This window comes from Colossoma macropomum, unplaced genomic scaffold, assembly GCF_904425465.1.
Source record: "Colossoma macropomum unplaced genomic scaffold, Colossoma_macropomum, whole genome shotgun sequence".
NCBI classification, from domain to species: Eukaryota; Metazoa; Chordata; class Actinopteri; order Characiformes; family Serrasalmidae; genus Colossoma; species Colossoma macropomum.
Window position 1 is genome coordinate 2,430,821 of NW_023496020.1, and position 21,546 is coordinate 2,452,366.

The 21,546-nt window shown below is 38.4% G+C and overlaps 1 protein-coding gene across 2 annotated transcripts; it reads right to left on the reverse strand.

The window, feature by feature from the left end:
- Positions 1-9,282: 9,282 nt before the first annotated feature.
- LOC118804006 (NACHT, LRR and PYD domains-containing protein 3-like) lies at positions 9,283-21,288 on the reverse strand. 2 transcript variants are annotated; one of them, XM_036564592.1, is made up of 11 exons: positions 21,164-21,288; positions 18,379-18,458; positions 18,025-18,137; positions 17,592-17,708; positions 17,415-17,466; positions 15,190-17,000; positions 13,852-14,025; positions 13,591-13,764; positions 11,162-11,335; positions 10,869-11,042; positions 9,283-10,701 (listed from the first exon to the last, which is right to left on the reverse strand). In XM_036564592.1, the coding sequence occupies exons 3-11, from the start codon at positions 18,057-18,059 to the stop codon at positions 10,512-10,514; spliced, it is 2,901 nt and encodes a 966-aa protein (XP_036420485.1). In that variant the 5' UTR covers positions 18,060-18,137; positions 18,379-18,458; positions 21,164-21,288; the 3' UTR covers positions 9,283-10,511. The 2 variants fall into 2 exon arrangements, with proteins under 2 accessions (XP_036420485.1, XP_036420486.1); XM_036564593.1 differs by having other exon boundaries at positions 21,101-21,223.
- Between the last annotated feature and the right edge of the window lie 258 nt (positions 21,289-21,546).

A 21,546-nucleotide genomic window follows, 5' to 3' on the forward strand; every position in this document is an offset into this window, starting at 1 on the left:
AAACCGACCAGTAACAGAGAGCTTTACCTTATGGCTCAGCTACCTATTCACACACTAGTCCTATACAGTGACCGCATTACTGCTGCTGCCTGTGCCAGCCTGTGGCCGATTTCATAATACCTTATCCCATCACTCATGAACAAGACCCAGAGATACTTAAAGTCAGCCACCAGGGGCAGGTCCTCTCCCCTTACCTGGAGTCAGCATGTCATCCCTTTCCGGGCTAGCGCCATAGACTCAGACTTTGATTAGCTTATTCGGATACCAACTGCTTCACACTTTGCACATCAGCAAAAAGCACCACCCTCTGGCCTCCACACAGAAAGCCCTCCTGACCTCAGCTACACCTTGACACCCTGTCCATGAATATCACGAACAGGAGTGGCTCTGGCACCCCATACTCTTGGAGGACCTCCCACAGAAGATCTCAGTCATAAGCCTTCTCCAAGTCCACAAAACACATGGCAAACTCCCATGCCCCCTCAACAATCTGCGTGAGGGTGAAAAGCTGATCCATTGTTCCACAGAATCCACATTGTTCCTCTTTAATCTGAGATTTGACTATCAGAGTATCCTTTCCAGCACCTTGGCATAAACTTTCCCAGGGAGGCAGAGCAGTGTGATACCCCCGTAATTGGCACACACTCTCTGGTCCCCTTTCTTATAATAAACAGGGACCACCAATTCTGCCAGAACAAGGATGCTGTTTCCAAGGTCCTTGCGACATTGCAGCCTCAAAAACATCTAGAGCCTTAAGCATTTCTGGGCGAATCTCATCCAACCCTGGTGTCTTGCAACTGAGGAGCTTGCCAACTACCTTACTGACCTCCATCAGGAAAATGGAGCCTGACACACCAGAAGCCTTTGGCCCTGACTCCTGGGTGGGAGGCATGTCTCTCAGGTTTAGGAGTTCCTCAAAGTGCTGCTTCCATTGACAACAATATCCTCATTCAAAGTCAGAGTTTCTCCACCCATGCTGAGTACAGCTTGAGCAAAGCCACACCAACTGCACCTGAGTTTGGATTTTGCTTCAACTGCCACTGCTGCCTTTTTTGCCCATTGGGACCTATCTGCTGAGTTGGGAGTCCTCCGGGCCAACCAGTCCCTGAAGATCTCCTTCTTCAGCTTGACAGCTTTCCTCACCACCAGTGTCTACCGGGGGTTTTTGGGTTGCCGCCCTGGCAGGCACCATCAAACTTTTGGCCAAAGCTACACCTAGCAGCTTCAACAGTGGAGGGTTTGAACAGGGTCCATTCAGACTCCATGTCCCCTACCTCCTCTGTTACATGAGAAAAGTTCTCCTGGAGGTGGGAGTTAAAATCATTCCGAACAAGGGGCCTCTGCCAGTCATTCCCAGCACACCCTCACTATTCACTTGGGTCTACCAGGTCTGACAGCCAGTCTTGACAACCATTTGATCCAACTCACCACCACAAGTGATCACTTGACAGCTCAGCACTTCTCTTCACCCAAGTGTCCAGAACATATGGTCCCAAGTCAAATGAAACAACAAAATTGATCGTTGAACTTTGACCCAAGGGGATCTAATACCAAGAACACATATGAACGTCCTTGTGTTTAAAATTGGTGTTTGTTATGGACAGTCCATGACTAGCACAGGAGTCCAATAATAATTTACCATTCGGGTTTAGATTGGGCAGGCCATTCTTCCTGATCACCCCCATCCAGGTTTTCCAGTCATTACCAACATGAGCATTGAGGTCTCCCAGTAACACTATGGAGTCTCCAGAACCCCACCCACTCGCTCCAAGAAGGCTGAATACCCTGAACTGCGGTTTGGTGCATAGGCACACACAACAGTCAGAGTTTTTCTCCCTGTGATTTTAATTCACATTGAAGCAACCCTCTCATCCACTGGGACAAACTCCAACTGCATGGCAGCCAGCTGGGGGCTTGTGAGTGTCCCCACACCAGCCCGGCGCCTCTCACCCTGTGCAACTCCTGAGTAGGAGAGGGGCCAACCCCTAGCAAGGATTTTGGTCCCATGGCCAACACTGTGGGTGAAAGTGGGCCCAACTACATCTAGTTGGTACCTCTCAATCTCCCACACAAGCTCTGGTTCCTTCTCCTTGAGTGAGGTTAGGTTCCACGTGCCAAGAGCCAGTGTATGCCACAGGGATCCACGCTGCCAAGGACCTCCCTGCCTTCTTCCACTGCCTATATATACAGCACTGCACTGTTTCCCCATGCTGGACCTTGTGGGTGGTGGGCCCACATAGTCCCCCTACATTGCCTTTTCGGGCTGAGCCTGGCCGGGTTATGTTGGCTGCCCGGCCACCGAAAGCTTGCCGATGAACACTACCCTTAGGCCTGGCTTCAGGGGTAGGTCCCGTTAACCCTCTCTTGGGCAGGGTACACGGTATCTTGTGTCCTTTGGACTCATTTTAGGTGAAAATACTCCAGTGTCACTCTTGGTAAACCAATCTTTTAATAGAATGTCATTAATTAGTGACGCTGATGTCTATTAAAATTATCATAAGCACAAAACACTGAAGGCAAAAAAAAAAATCCATCAGGTAGAACCAAGTGGCTCTGAAATAACCTTTTGCGAATAAGCAAAGTTTCAGTTTAAGATTTATTTGCAACTTAGTTACAAGTTTAAGTTTAATAAAAACTTGCTTTAAACTCAGGTTCACAAATGAGTTTCCTTTACTATACTGCATCTGTAGGTCTCTGTTCATAAACATAAACTAGCAAAAATAAATTTACTATAAAATGAAATTGTGTTTGTATAAATTCAGAAAAAAGACACATCAGTCACAACTGCATATGCGTACATATTTCTATATTGTGGTCTGTTTACACAAAGTTAGGTTAGTTCCATCATTTATGTTGGCATAGGCACTGCCAGAATTTTACGCTGCTGCACTGATATTGAACCGTGGGCTGCACTGGGTCGGTATGTCCAACAGGTCAAAACAAGCTCAAATTGCGCACTGTGCCCTGATTGGTATTCTTGCTTCACGCTTCTTTCGTTTTGACTGGTTACGTTTTTATGCACACATAAGCCAAAAGGAAGGACAGATTTCTCATTATGTAGTGGAGCAAAACGTAAGATATTTGACTTTGAAATGTAGTGGAGTGAAAGTAAAAAGTTGCCTAAAATGGAAAAACTTCAGTAAAGTATAGATACACAAAAAACTACTTAAGTACAGTAACGAATTACATTTACTTCATTACTGTCCACCACTGGGTGCCATGTACTCAACACTTCCTGCCGCATTTTCATCCCTCACAGTGATTTTAACTATACTGATGTTTTAAAGTTTTTTTTTTCTTTATATTGCATGTATTGTTACTCATGTATTTTACCCTATTGTTGATCAAGAGATAATTAGTGATTAAAACTCCATTATGTTCTCTATATGTAACCATTATGTGCTGACGGGCTGACTCTGTCCTGACTGGTTTGTGGTCAGCAATTAAGGCCCTGAACAAAAACAGTATGCTTTGGAACATCAGATCAGAAAAGATCAGGAGACCATATGAGGGAATGTCTTGATAAACTCTCTGAAAAATTACTGTTTTTGAAAGTGACAGCTTGCAGTCAGAGTCTGATTTACAGTGTTTTTTCTGCTTTCTGAGGATTACAGAAAAGGCCTTAACCTAAGTTAAGCACATCTATGAAAACATGCTTGTGTGTGACTATATATGTATTCAATCAGAACATTCAGACCTGCGAGTGTGAAATGGAATAGCAGAATATTCACAACACTCTTGTACCAGGACATTGATCTAAAGCCTTCCTTAAATGTCTAAAATGTCTTAAAATGACTTATGGCCCACAATAAAAAACTTTGCACCTGAGGAGAGTCCAGAACAAGAACCAAATGTTGTTATTGATCTGCATAAATCACTGGTTTCCTCTTCAGATTCCTCCTCAGACTTCTGAGTGAGATTCTCTCATTTAGACAGAAATCCACAAAATCCCAAAGGCTCCACAAACTTTATCTCACAGATGCATATGACAGTGTTATAGTGTGTAGAACTATAGTGTGTTATTATGTAAATCTCTAGGTTCATCAGAATCCTGTGTTAGAGGTGATTATCACAACTCAACATTATAATGGTCTGAATTTTTCATATCTAAGGTCAATAAAACCCACGGTTCTGTCCATCATTAGTTTTTACTGCCACTAAACTGAATATTTTCAATTTTATGGCTATTTTTTGTTGTGAGTCATGAGTCATTTGTGCTGAAAGATCATGCATCAGTTTTTAGTCTCCTGGCAGAAGCAGCTACATTTTACTCTGGAGACTGATGTTCTGGATTTCACCCTGGACCCTACCATGTTCATGTCACCCTGGACCCTACCAAGATCTGCGGGGCCTTTGGAAGCAGTGCAGCCTGGGAACATGAATACAATGAAAATTTATTTGTATAGTCCACCAGATTCCAGACTTCCTAGACTACTTTAATAAAAATCAGGGTCTAGAGGAGCCAAGACTCAACAGTAGATCAATCCCACTTTGGACAGCACTGGATAGATTCAAGTAATAAGCAATTCAATTACGTAATTCAATTAAGCAATAAATAATGCAGAATGAACCCCCTTAAATGGTCAGGAGTGGTTGGCAGGTCCAGGCTTCCCATCTCCAGCAGTAAGAAGAATTTATAAGTGTTGTCTAAATAATTAGCTTTAATGCAGACAAAGATTTACTTTTTTTCCAGGCTCCAGCGCAAAACAGCAGAGAAAATGTGACAGATTCCTAGAGAATGTTGTAAACGGACATTAAAACTTTTTAATTTTTAATTTGAGGCTACAGTTACTACAGTTGTATTTTGAAACTATCACCAGACAACATGAAAGCTGTTCCCCAAAAGGGAATTCCACCTTTTATATATCTGCATAATTAAACAGTTGAGCTGTAAACAAGGTCATTCAGAGTGGTTTGGTGTGAAACTAGAGTCAGAATTGTTCACAGTCACAATTCTTGTATGTGATTTCTTCATTGAGATCCACCTATAAGGCCAGTTTTCCCAAAGATTATGTGCTTTTATTTACCAAAAACAAATCTGATTCATTTCACATCATCACACTTTACTTTTATTCATCCCTCAGAGTTAAACAAGCTGTTTTTCTTACCATGTTTTCAAGACTGAGATCTCTTAAAATCGGCTACTAGGCATGGATGTTTTGCATTTAATATTGTTATTCATTTTAATATCTCATCTTTATTTTCAGATCTACATGGACGAATATTAAACCTCTATTGATGATGACTTTCTGAACTGCACAGAAGAAATGAATGAGCATGTTACTACTAAAGGGTTACTGGAGAAGGAACTGAACGGCAGTATGCAATTTAAGAGCGCCTGGCATGAAGCCGAAATACGTCTGAGCTGGAAAAACAAGACAAATCCCAGCCTGCAGGAGAGAGCCCTTTGCACATACACCACAGAGCAGATTTACAGAGATCTTAATGAAAAAATGTGTGTAGGTAAAAGCAGCTACACCAGAAACTTTAGACTGATCTCTTTACATTTTCTGATGACAGATGCCATACAAGCACGTAATCCTAATGCCACATGCCAAACCACTTATCGTCACACTAAAGTTAGTATTACCAAAATAGAAAAGCTCATGCGATTTGGCAGTTTTGCTTCTTCATCAGGCAATCCAAACAGCACTAATTTCACAGGTTTTGGAAAAGAGGTGTGTTTTGAAATCTACACGTGTCATGGTGCCCCTATATCTGACCTATCAAAGGTTCCAGATGAGGATGAAGTACTGATACCACCTTACGAACTGTTTGAAAGTGAAAAGCTCAACACTTCACCTGAGCTAAGTGACTGTAAAGTTGTTTACAAACTAAAGAGCAAAGGCAAGAAGAGCAACATGAAGTGTGAATATGTGAAATTTGTGAAGCAGCAGAAAAATAATAAAATCACTGGTTGACTGACTGATGATTCATGTTACAAAGTAATCACTATATATAATTATGTGAAAAGTGGAAAACACCACATGAAATGAATGGTGTAATTCTTGTTCTGAGCTCTCCTTTGCTGTCATGTGCAGCTACAAAAGAAATGAATAAAAACACTGAAGCAAGACTGACACATTCTTGTGTGATTGTGCTTGTTAGTAAGGCTGTTGATGTCAGTATCAGGATGTGATTGTTCTTGTATATATATTTTTTATCTAGCAACTTCTCTACTAATCAGCCCATCTACACTGTAAAAGATGCCAGAGTCAAGTGCCCTCTGGAGTTCTTCAGGCAGTAACTAGCTATGAGGACATTGATGGAAAAATTGAATAAAACAAGACACAGCAGTGCTGCTGGAGTTTTTAAAGACTGTGTCCACTACTGTCCACTCTATTAGACACTCCTACCTTGTCAGTCCACCTTGTAGATGTAAAGTCAGAGACGATAGTTCATCTGCTGCTGCACAGTTTGTGTTGGTCATCCTCTAGTCCTTCATCAGTGGTCACAAGACGCTATTGGCTGGATATTTTTGGTTGGTGGACTATTCTCAGTCCAGCAGTGACACTGAGGTGTTTAAAAACTCCAGCAACACTGCTGTGTCTGATCCACTCAGACCACTACAACACACACTAACACACCACCACCACGTCAGTGTTACTGCAGTGCTGAGAATGATCCACCACCCAAATAGTACCTGCTCTGTGAGGGTCCATGGGGGTCCTGACCACTGAAGAACAGGGCAAAAAGGGGCTAACAAAGTATGCAGAGAAACAGATGGACTACAGTCTGTAACTGTAGAACTACAAAGTGCACCTATATAGTAAGTGGAGCTGATAAAATGGACAATGAGTGTAGAAACAAGGAGGTGGTCATAATGATATGCCTGATTGGTGTATATTGGCTGACTAGAGAGTTTGGAACTCTCCTAAAGAGGTAATATAGGGGGATAAGCTATAGACTGTGTGCATTGTGTGAGGTGAGCTTCTGAACTTATATGGAGAGTTGTGTAAGATGGCCCTATAAGGATGGAACAACCTGCTATGAGCTGGACCAGAGTGGTTTTTAAAAAAAGATATCATATGCGTTTGGTTTTAAGGGTTACCAAAAAAAGTGTAAAGTTTGGATATAATGGGGACTAAAATGGTGTGGAATTGTATAAATGAGGTTGTGTGATTACCTCATCATCCCAGAGGGCAAATAAAAGGGGATGTCTTGAGACTGTCTTTGCATTGTGGTTGTCCAGAAACCATCTCATCATTTGATGCTCAAATAAAGCGAAGGCCTTTTCATTTTTCCACAAGAACTCAGCGGCTGAAGTCTTTCTCATTCCATTTTTTCCTTTTTCAGTTTTGTTCATATTCTTTGATTATTTTAATTCTTTTCGAAGATGTTAGATTACAGGCAGTTATTAGGGCACCAGTATAGACAATATTAGAGATACTCATAAATATCCAGACCCTGGGCAATAGGGATGCAGCCCTCACAGGCTTAGCCAGTAATATAGGGACTGAATATTTATTATGCCACATTTTTAGGGTAATTAAATTTCATTTGTTTTTGTTTTCTTTCAGTGTACTATGGCAAATCAAAATCTGCCAAGCTTCGCCGGATTTTCTCAGCCCTCCAATCACTGTTTAGCAACTGTTTACTATCCACAATTGCTTCTGTAAGTAGTTAATGCCCATGACATTTGTAACTAGCATTAGGACGTTATAGAAGAGGAGACCGGTCACTGGATGGGAACACTTGTAAAACTCAACATGGTGTCTGTTCACAGAGAAAGTCCTACTTTTCAAGAAAAAGAACCAATCAGCTCGCTGGTTATGCCACAAGTGGATAAGGTTATATGCAGAATCATGTAGATACTTGGCTCTGGTTTGATGATATTGTGGTGTGAGTGAGGGAAGCCCGCCCCCCTCCCTTGTGTAGATCTGTGCAAGCGCAGTTGCCAGAACATCTGAAAAAAAAAAACTCTTTTGTGTGTTACTGAGCCAAACGCTATGAAATATTTTTGAGGTTTTTGTCAGAATTTATCAGTGATTTCAAACATGTTTTTGAAACAGTAACTTGACCTTTAGTTTTGAGTATTTTAGTCTCCCTACGGTTGGTGTAATACTCACAGACAGACAGACAGACAAACGGACAGAGACACAGATAGATAGGTAGATAGATAGATAGATAGATAGATAGATTGATTGATTGATTGTTTACTTTATTCATCCCAGATGAAAAGCTGTGTATTACAGCCACACATGCTGTAGTAGAGAGCAAAACAATGGCAAAAAATTACCATACATTATCATACAGATGAATAAATAGAAGAAAAGAAATAAATAAGAATATAATAAAACTACCCCAAAAACTATAATGAGCAGTAAATTAGAAAGTAAGGTGCATAAATATTATGCAGGTGACAATGCAGTGGTAAAACAATAATGAAACCGATAAATGACAAATATTAATGGATATGCAATGTGCATAGATGCATAGACAAGGTGGCAGTACATAGTAATATAAGTAGATGTAATGTAATGTCCAGCTGGTGCTCAGTGAGTCTGTCCTGTCACTATGTCCCAACATAGTGAATATGTGTTGTGCAGTGTGATCATTGTTGGTACAAATGATCCTCCTGTATATATTTTATAATCTATATATAGCTTTTTTTTCCTGTGAGCCTCCAAGCTTTCTAGTGATGAATAGATGGACCTTGGTGGAAAAGGGTGTTAAACCCCAGGATAGTTCTTCCATTGGACCATCGTCCATTTCATTAACAGAATGTAAACAGGTGGAGGAAACAGGTGTTTTTGGTGGGGTAACATGACTCTGAGTGACTCAGTTCAAGAGCTTCTCTAATGAACGACTCAGCATGAAGAGCTGAGCTGCTGACAGCGTCTGACTGCAGACTCAGATCAGTATGTATATGGAATAATATGGAGTGATTATTAATTTACTGTGTATATTTAGTAAATGATTACTTCAGTGTACACTGTCACTGTTTATGACCCACTTAATTTCACTACACACCACTGTGAATTAACCCAATACATTTAGGCAATAATGATCAGTCTAAGCTTTGTCCAATTTATTTGTTTGCATGTTGAAAGATAAGAATATTCATCTTTTCTTTTTTTTTATTTCAGTCTCCAGAACAAAACAGCAGAGCAAAGCTTCAAGTATCTTACGAAAATGAGGTTAGACTCTCATTCACTGGTACAGATTGTCTGAGAGAATAAAACAGAATCCCACTGATTTTTCATCATTTCTGCATAATCCAATAATTCAGAGTGGTTTGGTGTGAAATGGTTCAGATTTCTTTACAGTGGTGGTGATAGGAACCAGGGGTCGCCATGACTACAACACAAATATAAACGTTTTATTTACTCTCCAAAACCACCAGTGAACCTACACGAGTCTTCTGAGTTTATATGGAATGTTGATGATGGAAAATAGTGGAAAATCTGAAATAATAAGTTTTCTTTGGGGACTATTTTGCCTATAAATGTTAAGACTGACAACTTAAAATTTCATTTTCTTCTCAATGACAATCAAAAGTCCAGACATTAAATTTTTCTGGAAATCCATAATGTGCTTTAACATATAATGATATGTTATGTTCTACAAGACGTACACAGAAAGAGAGATGTGCACCATGTACAAATGAAATGATATGTGAAATAAACTATATCATGAAATATACACATACATATTTAGCACATGGATCAGTGTATTTACACTCTAAATAAGAAATACATACAACTCTCCCGGTTGTCTCAGAGAAAGTTCTCTATTACAGCCATCATTTAAAAGCTTTGATGATAACAAAAGTTGAATGTCCAGATTTTTATGAATGATCTAAAGTGATAAAATGTGTTTTAGAATGCTGGTCACTGAGCTTAAATCAGGTCCATTCAGGATGAAATGTGGACTCACATAAAGCTTCATGTGTATAAAGATGCTGCTGCTAATCACTTGATGCTCCAGACTAAATAAAATGCACTCAGACAGCAGCTTCAGGTTTAATTATCTTCGGAATGGCAAGATTTTCTGTAACTTTTCTTATTTAGCTTAACAAAACATTTTTGATGATTTAGCAGCATGTTTATGCGAGAATAAACAGACCAGAATCCAGTTTACGTGTGAACTAACCTGCTATTGCTACATTCCAACTGGAGCTTCCCTACGACCTGCTCAATCATTGACTCAATGAACAGCAAGATCTAGATCACGTTTTCATGATACATGATTATAACATTAGCAAAATTAACCTCACAGCTCCAGTTCAAAAAGAAGCACACTTCTTACATAAAACGGTCGACTACATTTGGCATCTTTAACTTATACTCCAATTAATTCATTCATTTACTAATAAATATTTTCTCATTTTCCTTTGAGTAAACCCAAACACAATTACTATAATAATAAACTTTGGTTGTTCTAGATCTAGATTTTTCACTCCTTTCTGAACATTCAGAAATTACTGTGACACTCAGAGATTCTTTGGCAGACCTTTTAGAGCATTTAGCAATAACTTGTTATTGTGTTTGACAAATAATTTAAAGGCTTTAAAAAACCAACAATTCGATTTTCTGTAGTTTGAATGTTTTATCCTCCACTAAGGCAGAGAGCAGCTTCAATCCTGATTCTCCTAATTTATTCTTGCTCAGATCCAGTTCTCTTAGGTAGGAAGGGTTTAATTTTAGACCTGCAGCCAGAGCAGCACAGCCTTCATCTGTAATGTTGCTCTCATGCAACCTGCAGAAAAAAATGCAGAATTCTTTATTCTCTCAGATTACAACTTGAACACTTTAGGAAAACCCATGTGTTTCCAAGAGATTTTCACTTGAAAGTATCAGCATAAATGACAATACCAGTTATACTGGTGTAATAAATGTTATGACTAGTAAAAATAGAGAACTCACTTTAATAACTCGAGTTTACACTGTGGATCTGCCAGTAATTCAGAGAGCAGTTTCACTCCTGACTCTCCTGGATTACTATAGCCCAAATTCAGCTCTCTCAGGTGTGAAGGGTTCAACCTCAGAGCTGAAATCAGGCAAGCATAGCTTTCCTTTGTAATACAGCAGTCAAACAACCTGTAGAGAAAAGGAAACAAATCACATTCTTGTAAACAGGCTAATATGATTAAAGTGTTGCTCAGGGTCCTGAAATGTTCAGAAATGGTCTTGGTGTCCAATGAATGACCATTACTCACCTGAGTATCTCCAGTTTGCAATGTGAGTCTGCCAGTAGATCAGAGAGCTGCTTTACTCCTGACTGTCCTAGTTTATTCCTTCCCATCTCTAAATATCTCAAGTGTGAGGGGTTTGATTTCAGAGCTGAAGACAGAGCAACACAGCCTTCCTCTGTAATACTGCAGTAACTCAGCCTGCAAAGAAAAAAAAAAAACTTAAAATATATATAAAAATAAAAAATATCCTGTGCCTGTGCAGATATTTACTTGTGTGATCCACACACACACACACACACACACACACACACATATATATATAGTAAAGTAAAGCCACATGGCCATAGAGGTGCTAGCAAAATGACAGAAATCTGACAACAGTAATGGAGAACACTCAACGAGGATGGAGTTATTGAAACTCGCAGAATAAATATTCACCAGTAACAGTAGGTAAACCAGTAAAACTTGAGTAGATAACATCACTGCATCCTATTTGGAATTAACTGTAGATCGTAACTGTAAAATTTCAAATAACAACACCAGGACTGAAAACACCTGCAGTACAGCTATGACATGTTAGATAGCTAACTAGCCAGCTAAGATAACCAAAATGTGCTGGAATGTGAGTATCTGTGGTCTTATCAACTTCGTTCTGTGAGTTTCCATCACAGATATTGTATTTCCTTTGTGCATAGGATCTTGTCGGTCACCATACAAACCAATATACTCTTATATTCACTGTTGCATAATACAGTTTTTTACGATTGCTTACACACTAAATTTAAAAATAACACAGTTAGTGAAACCTGACACTGAAGGAGCAAAACCTCAGCCCAGATCTGCACAACTATAGGCACGTTCGCGGCCTCACACTTTTAGCAAAACACTATACACAGTGTTTTGCAGACCACTAAACACACTTTTCTACATTAGACACAGAAATCTAACATGATGTGACCATTTCAAGGCACTGCCTTTCACACACCTTACCAGACCTGTGAACCAACTGATCAAACATGGCCATCAGGTGTGCAGACACTTGGGTGCTTAATTTTAAGTTCATCAATCAAGTATAAGGACTGTAAAAAGGTAACGGGTGAGTTTTTAATTCATGCTGTTTTTCTCTACAAATGTTTTTGCTATGCTTATGTACTATATTCTATTTAGAATATTTCTTGTTCTGAGTTTCAGTGCAAAATGCACCCTTTTGAAATGCATGGATGTATTGACTGATGTTAGAATGTGGAGAGGAGCAAAAATTTTCACAGTGTGTAGGGTTGGGATGTTATGGAATACAAGTATTGGAAATATGCATTTAGAGTACAGAAGTAAAGTATTTATATTCAGTCCAATTTACATTTTGTAAAGGCAATATTCAGAATACAGTTACTCTTCACATTTTTAGGAAAGTACTTCTGGAATACTTTCTGACTAAATAAAAAAAAATCTTGGAAAAAAAACACCATTGTTGCTTTATTTTTATATCAGTGCACTGCATGTAGCTAAATTAACAGTTTCTTTACCAAACGTTATTTTGGCTAGTCCTGAGTAGACTGATAAATCAATGTGATCAGTTATTAATCTCAGTGTTACTGAGCTCTGCTAAAGCCTAAGTAGACTGATAAATCATTGTGATCAGTTGTTAATCTCAGTGGTACCAAGCTCTGCTAAAGCCTGAGTAGACTGATAAATCAATGCAGAAAGAATGAATAAACGTCATTTAAAAGATTACAAGAAAAAATGCTAACAAGTGATGGCAAGCAACAATGTGAATTAATAACAAAAGAGAAAAAATGCCCATGTTTTCCTAATGTACTAGATCATTATGGATTCTAAACATATTGTAAATATATTGTAAATTTATTCTGAATGTTAATTTCATACAAATATGGTAATTATGCTTCACTGAGACTGCTGGGCTGATTTTATTTGTCTTTTTTGGTTTAAGGACTGTTTTACTCAAAGTATTGGAGCTATTTTAGAACATTTGACTGTATAAAATTTTATCAGCTGACAAAAAAACAAAAAGAAACAAAAAATATATATAACAGCCTTCCTCAGCATCATGCTTATAGTATTCTAGCCACAAAATAGTGCTGTCAGTTATAGTCACAAGCACCAACAAGACACATCATCTAGGCAACATATGCAATTGCATAATTAACATAAATGGGCAGGACCTGCTGGCAGTTACAGACCTCTATAACTTAAAAATAACTCAGTTTGCATTATATCTGTGTAATCACCAACTAATAAATCTTAGGGTATAATTAGCCTGGGATGTTAAAAGTTTTATTTGTTATTGGAATCAATGGCAATAATTTTATTTTGGTCTACTACTATCTATTGTTCATTGGGTGGTTTGTGAGATTGAGAGGCATAAACAAACAATGCTTGTGTAAGAGAGAGGGTGAGAGGAACAAAAAGCACAACATGGAAGATGAAAAGCTCACCTCAGTTTTTCCAGTTTACACTTTGGGTTCTTCAGTGCAGCAGAGAGCAGCTTCACTCCTGAATCCTGCAGATTATTCCTGCTGAGACGCAGCTCTCTCAGATATGAGGGATTTGAACTGAGAGCTGAGTTGAGAACTGCACAGCATTCCTCAGTTAGATTACATTCACCCAGTCTGGGAAGTAAATCATTTTAGAATACTTAGTTTTTCTGAATGAATTTTATTGATCTTGGATATATACTATGGAAGTAATGATCTCACCTGAGTATCTCCAGTTTACAGTGTGGACTCCTGAGTCCAACCGAGAGCATTTTCACTCCTGAATCCTGCAAATTATTGTTGCTCATATCCAGCTCTCTAAGACAAGAGGACTTTGAGCTGAGAACTGATGCCAAAGCTGCACAGCTTCTCTCTGTGAGATTACACTTACACAGCCTATGGGAAAAATTACCATACCACATTTGAATGTTTTAAGTAGGTGATTAAACATTAAAAGTTTACTTAAATATGTTGTTCTCTTTGCTCTGTTCTCAATAAAGAGGGTTTGTTTTTCATTTACTTATTCATTGTAATATATTGGCTTAGTACAGGACCCTTAGATATACCACAAATAATATCACACTTTCCATATATGGTTCTTAGACTAAACACAGTATTTTCCTCTTTTAGGATATGTGTAAAATCACTTTAAGATACTCCTGAGAGGCCAATATTCGAGGCAGTTTGTAAGAATGAGAGGCCAATGATAGGACTATACTCAAGGCAGTTTCTAAGAATGAAATTATGTATTTTCTCAAATGTAACACTTAAATCTAGAAAGACATACATGTTTCTATTGACGCTGACTCTAAAACCATTTAATGTTTTCAGCAATATTGATTCAGTGCTATGATCTGATCTGAAAATGTTTAAAAACTTTCATTTAGAAAATCAGTTGTTTGTGTAAATGTTATGTTTTCTAATATTTCACCAGAGGAGGATGGGTTCCTCCCTTGAGCCTGGGTTCCTCTCGAGGTTTCTTCCTCTTACTCCTAGGGAGTTTTTCCTTGCCACTGTTGACTCTGGCTTGCTCATGGAAAGCTTGGACCTGGATTTGGTTCCTTATGTCTTTACATGGGCTCCTTTATTTTCTTTTTTATTCTTTTGATAACCCTTCAATAAACTGTTTTTCTGTAATGCTGCTTTGAGACAACACTAGTTGTAAAAAGCGCTATACAAATAAATGTTGTTGTATTTTACTTTGGCATTTAGAAACATAAAACTGAAGAACATTGGTTTTCTTCAGTAAAGATCTGACCACACATATCTTGAAAGCATCTGGAAATAAAGCATTTAGCATGTACCTAACACAAAAAAGAAACCTGGAATTGGACCTAAGGTCAAAGAACTTAGTTGAACAATTATATGCGACTCTGGGTCATTTGTATTCTAAAAACTTGTATCGTACATTGTGGCCAAAAAATTTCAGATCTCTGCAAGTCTTGAAGAATATGACAAACCAACTGTCTAGTCAGCATATTTAGTAAGCCTACTAAATATACTAGACAAAACATCATATTTTTACCAACCCTAGATGTAATATGGAATGAAAACACTTACGAAGCTATTCTGGATGCTTTGACTACTGGTAACAGCTTCAACAAACATGCTTCTGTTGGTTCATAACACCACAGGTCAAACTTCTCCAGTTCTTCAGCTGAATCCAGAATCACAAACACCAGAGCAGACCACTGTGCAGGAGAAAGGCTGACGCCATGGAGGCGATGCCTTTTTCTTCTGCTCAAGTATGCCTGAACTTCCTGCAGCAAAGTATGGTCATTCAATTCATTCAGACAGTGAAAGAGATTAATGGACTTCTCTGGAACTGGGTCATCTTTGATCTTCTCCTTTATGGATGTTATAATTTCCTCATTGCTGTGGCTTTCTTTTTGTGTCAGCAGGCTTTGTAAGGCAGTTTGATTGGATTTTACTGAGAGACCAAGAAGAAAGCGGAGGAAAAGGTCCAGGTGTCCATTCTCACTCTGTAAGGCCTTATCCACTGCACTCTTGAGAAAGTCAGACATTGTTGTCTTCTCAGAGAAGCATAAGAAGCCAAGAGTTTGCTGTCCTGGGACATTTTTGTTGATGAAAGAGAGAAATGCATACAGAGCTGCAAGATATTCCTGAACACTCAGGTGAACAAAGCTGTATACCTTCTTTAGGTGCAGTGCATTCTCTTCTATGAAGATTTGGGTGCAAATACCTGAGTACACAGAAGCTTCTTTGACATCAATGCCACACTCCCTTAGGTCTTCCTCATAGAAGATCAGGTTGCCTTTATCAAGCTGTTGAAAAGCCAGCTTTCCCAGTGCACGAATACACTCGTTGATCTGGTCAGGATAAGAGTCACTTCTTTGAAGAAACTTCTGCCTCCTTTGTTTGGTCTGATAGATCAGAAAGTTTGTAAACATTTGAGTCAGAGTTTTTGGGATTGCCCCGCTCTCTGCTTCACCCAACATCCTCTCCAGAACAATGGCTGAAATCCAGCAGAAAACTGGCATGTGGCACATGATGTAGAGACTTCTTGAGGACTTTATATGTGTGATGATTTTATCAACAAGGTTTTGAACACTGATTCTCTTTCTAAAATACTCTTCCTTCTGAGGATCACTGAACCCTCGGACCTCTGTTACCTGATCAACACACTCAGGAGGGATCTGATTGGCTGCTGCTGGTCGAGAAGTGATCCAGATAAGAGCAGAGGGAAGCAGTCTTCCCTTGATTAGGCTTGTCAGAAGAGCATCCACTGAAGCTGTCTCTGTTACATCACAAATGCTCTCATTGTTCTGGAAGTCTAGAGGAAGTCGACACTCATCCAAACCATCAAAGATGAACATGACTTTGTACTGATGATAATCCTCGGGTTTTAATTCCTTTATGTCAGAGAAAAATTGACAAAGAAGGTCTATCAAACTAAGATTTTTACCCTTCATCAAATTTAACCCCCTGAAAGGAAATGGAAATATGAAGTGCACATCCTGATTTGCTTTCCCTTCAGCCCAGTCCAGAATGAACTTCTGCACTGACACAGTTTTTCCAATTCCAGCAATGCCTTTGGTCAGCACAGTTCTGAGGGGGTTGTTATGTCCAGGTTGGGGTTTAAAGATGTCATTGCATTTGATTGGTGTATCCTCTGTTGCTGCCCGTATTGACGTTGCTTCAATCTGTCTCACCTCGTGTTCATCATTCATTTCTCCACTTTCACCTTCTGTGATGTAGAGCTCTGTGTAGACCATATTCAGAAGGGTTGAGGCTTCTTGCTTTGAGATTCCTTCATTAATTATCTGAAATTTCTCCTGCATTTTGGACTTAAACCTTTGCTGATACACAGAGGTCCGTTCTGATGAGAAGACAACTTGGTGCTCCTGCCCCTGAAATATAAAATGGGCCTCTGAAATATACAATATAAAATGGGCAAAGAAATGGGCCAAGGCTAAAATATGAACAATACTGACTCTTCTTTCTGTAAAAGGTTGTCTGTAAATTCACACACAAAACTTCAACACTTGTTTAATGATTTGTTGACCATTAAAAGCTTAATGTATGCCATGCATTCTCTCTGGTGGATGAATGAAGAATAAGTGAACTTTATCATTGATTGGGTACATATGTTCATTAAATTATCTTTATTTAGCCTTTAGCTTAACTCCCAAGAAACAAATTTTATCAGATGTTCCATTAATTTTGCAAAAAAAAAAAAAACTTTACTTGCAAATTGTTAATTTATTAAAGACATTTTGCAAATGCTACATGTCCCTAAACTTTTGATGACATGATGTGCATACCTTGACGTCTGAGTGAAATTCATGTGAATGTGTTGCTTGACTCTGCTCAACACTTTAAAAAAAGAGAAAGAAACCAAATTAATTAGTCAGGGATTTTGAGAGGTTACATGTATAAATACACCTGTACATGATAATTAACACTGCTGCTCTGTTTAGTGTAATAGGCTCCTTTCTTACCTTGCTTCAGGGAAAGAGTCACCCTCCCTGAACATAATTCGAAAATCCTTTGACTGGTCACTCTTCATGGACACACAGCTGGGTTCAGGTGAATCTGATCTCTCTTTTTGAAGCCGGCTAAATACAACAGAACATGTTTGCATTTCAGAGCAGTACTATTTACTTTTACATTTAGATACATTTACATTTATATATATATATATATATATATATATATATATAAATAAATAAAATATTTCAGTTCCAATCAATATATTTGCAATAGCAAATAAAAACCCTCAAACTTATTGAAATTTGCTTTATTTCAACTAGTCTTAGAGATGAAATATTTGCCTAATTTTGTATTTTTATAATATAATGCATCTTTTTCCAAATATACAATGACTGTATTAACACATACTAATAAAACAATTCCCCCTGAGTCTTTCCTCACCATGACTTTGAAGATTCTGCTTCCCTGGACTCCATTGGAAAATCCTTTGACTGGTCAGTCTTTATGGACACACAGCTGCGTTCAGGTGAATCTAATCTCCTTTTTTAACCGGACTAAACAGAAACCACATCCTAATTACAACATTAAATTTTGCCTTCAGTTTTTATTTATGTGAATATTCATCCAGCTTAAAACACTCACATCACACACACACACACACACACACACACATTTATATCTACAACAGTACATTAATTTTTGGTTTCTGCTGTCATAGATTACAGTGCATTTATCTAAATAATGATACAAGTAATTGTCAAACATTTCATATGATGTTACATATAATTTTTTCACCTTTTATCTTTGAAAAGCTGATAATCCTCATCAGATGTACTCATTTTGAAGATCTTCTGATCTGTCCTTGTACTCCCAACCTACAATCACACACACATGGTCATTAATTTGGATGTAGCGCTTTGGTCAGGTCCTACAAACTGTCTGTTAAACAGTCACAGACGTTTCAGGTAGAACAAGTGATTTTAAAGTTAGTGTGCCTGCAGATATGAGTTTGGATGAGAATCCTATCAGTGTATATTATTATTCACTCATTTAGAAATGCACTTCTCTAGTGTAACCACATCTCAAGCCAGTACTTCAAGCTCTTCTGCTGGCTTAAGCTCAAAATGTATCACACAAATACATTTCAAATATTGACATGTATCATTGTGTCAATATCTGAAATGTATTTATGTGACACACAATAAAGATATTCATAATTTAAAATGTGAGGATTTGGTGACCTCTCTGGTGGAAATGTGTAATGCACACAACATTTTGTACATTTTGTGACATTTGTTGTTGCAAGCACATTGAAAGAGAATTTAAAGAGAACTTGGTGAAGGACGCATCTTCTGAGGATGTGAGTGAATTATCTACTATTGTCATCATATCTTCATCAGTATAATGTTGATTTTGAGATCATCTGAAACATAAACATCGCACCAGACCTTTCTGAGCCTGTGCGTTAATACATAAAGATGTATGATGTGGTCAGAAAAAGCTCCCAACTCTGATTTTTATTACTTCAGACTTCACATCCTTTTCCATATCTTACATAATGCAGCTTTACACAAATCAGTCTGGCATCATTAGGATTCAATAAGAATCAACAGGATGACACAGTAGCCCTTTAGAGCTTAACGAGTTAGTTGAGCAATTTGTTTTGGTATAAAAAAAACTTTGAATGCATGTCTCCAAGAAAAAAATCCCCAACAAGCCAAGTGGGTGCAGCATTAGTGTCTAATTTAATTTCAGTGGAACCAACATGCTAGCAAGGCAAGTTACATTAGTCAAATACAAGTTGCAGTTGCACCACATTTATCACAGTTGAAGTTAAATTACCTTTTTAATTAGCAACAATGACAATATTTTAGCATTATCATGATCAATTTTGCTATTGTGATACACAATATGCTTTTCTGAGCACATTACAAATATCATGCTTAAAGAACCGACCAACTGCATGTTTCATTACAAAGAGATCATAATTAGTCCTGTTTAATTGGATTTACTGCAGTGCAGTATGTGAAATATTGAATAATAGCAATAGCAATTTTAAATGTGATATTGCTAGTGCACTTTGTGTCAAAATATTATGATACATATTGTTATAAAGTTGGGGCTGCTGAAGCATAACAGGAGATGGGGTACAGGTGCGGGTGTCCTTTGTTATAGTCCCTATTCTGAACCTCCAAAAAAACAGGCAGAAACATAAATAGCATTCTGATCCATGAATAAAATAGAAAACACAACTAAACTGAGTAAGAAAACTAGTAAACATTAACTACAAAGAAAACTCAAGCAGTGAAAACCAAACACTATGAACATGAACTCAAACACAGAACTGACAACGAGCGTGAGAGCACGAATTGAGACCACGACCTGAGCCCAAAGAGCACAAGTGTACAAGAGCAATGCTAGCCAAGAAACAAGAGAAACAGAGGGGTATTTATACAACACTCAAGATGAGAAACAGCTGAGCACACTTAACAAAGGTGGAGCCAGAAACAAGAAACAGGTGTGGGCTGAAGAGGGCAGGACAGGGAAGGAGCTTATACAACAACACAAGCATATGGACTAGAAAACAAAGGCACAGGGCAGACATAAACAAAGGCGCATGGCACAGGAAAACAAGGAAACAAAGGCAGAAACAGAGAAAAACACAGATAAGGCACAGGAGGATGTTACAATTGTGTATTGTGAACGGCCACTTTCTTTAATACAGGTAATATCGCTATATGTATCATAATGATGACTGGACTACGCAAAAACAGCCATTAAACTATAGACAAATGGACATTTTTGGAAACTGGAAGTTGTACCAGGCTTAGATGTCTGCTCTATCTTTGCTATGTGTATTTTAGGAGTTTATATTTAGTAGATGTAACACAATAACAGTTGGGTTATGTTAAATATTCATTAAAATGTATAACACCAATGTGTTAATATGGAAGCATTTAAAACAACTAATATTTATGTGGTATGGGAATAACTTTGATATGTACACCGATGTGTACTCAGCATGCGGCAGAAGTCCACATTTTTACTGTGCTCGGGCTCTTTTGAGACGGTCCCTTAGCTGGCGATTTTTTATTTTTTTGGTAGGCTTTTCTAAAAGACGGAAGTTCGCCGAGATCCTGTTTACAAAAGTAAACACACACGACGCTTCTGAGAGAACATTTATTCCACTGATCATTTCGACGTTCAGTTATTGAGAAACAGACCGGAGAAATGACAGATATTAAACCAACTCTGCTCGATTAAGATAACAAGGGGGCAGCAGACTGCTCTACTGGATAAATATGAATCATAACACTATAAATACATCGCAAACGCGACTTAAATTAAACTTCTAGTTTATCGCGATAAAAATCCATGATATTTTTTTCCTCGCTGAGAAATTTGAGCAGCTGAAACTGTACCTGTCGCTGCCGCTCAGAGCTGCGCAGTGACGTCGAAGCTAAGTAAAGTAAAGGCGCTTTGCTGTTGACTCCAGTAATGATAGTACATTTTCTACCTTGTCTCCTTTTCTAGCCGGAGGAAAGTCGTTGTTCTGCTGAACCAGGATGATCAGACTTACTCTTAGCTCTTCTGCGTCCTGCTTCTTCAGGATACTCTCTCTGTGTTTACTGAGACGTCACTGAAAATGTACTTTCGCTTTCAGTGTAACTCTGCACTCTATCGAGCTCCACCTGCGCAGTCGACGGTGTTTATATTTTAATGATCCTTGCTAACGGTTTGGCTTTCTAATTTGAATTGGCTTAATGGTTACCGTTAACGGTTACAACTAGTTTCCTGTAGAACACCTAGATCCCATTAGGAAACCATTAAAAGTATATGGAATCAGCTATTCGTCACCTGTTTAACTTTTAGGATCCTTTACATTGTGATATCACCCCATTCAAAAAGCCAAAACCTATTATTAAACCAATAGGAACCACTAGAAACGGTTTCTGTGGGTTT

Excerpts from the sequence above, each read along its gene's own strand:
- LOC118804006 (XM_036564592.1), bottom strand. The coding sequence starts at position 18,059 with ATGGAGTCCAGGGAAGCAGAATCTTCAAAGTCATG. Across the intron at positions 11,336-13,590 it reads TGTAAACTGGAAAAACTGAG|GCTGAGTTACTGCAGTATTA; the intron begins GTGAGCTTTTCA and ends TTTTCTTTGCAG. Across the intron at positions 10,702-10,868 it reads TGTAAACTCGAGTTATTAAA|GTTGCATGAGAGCAACATTA; the intron begins GTGAGTTCTCTA and ends TTTTTTCTGCAG.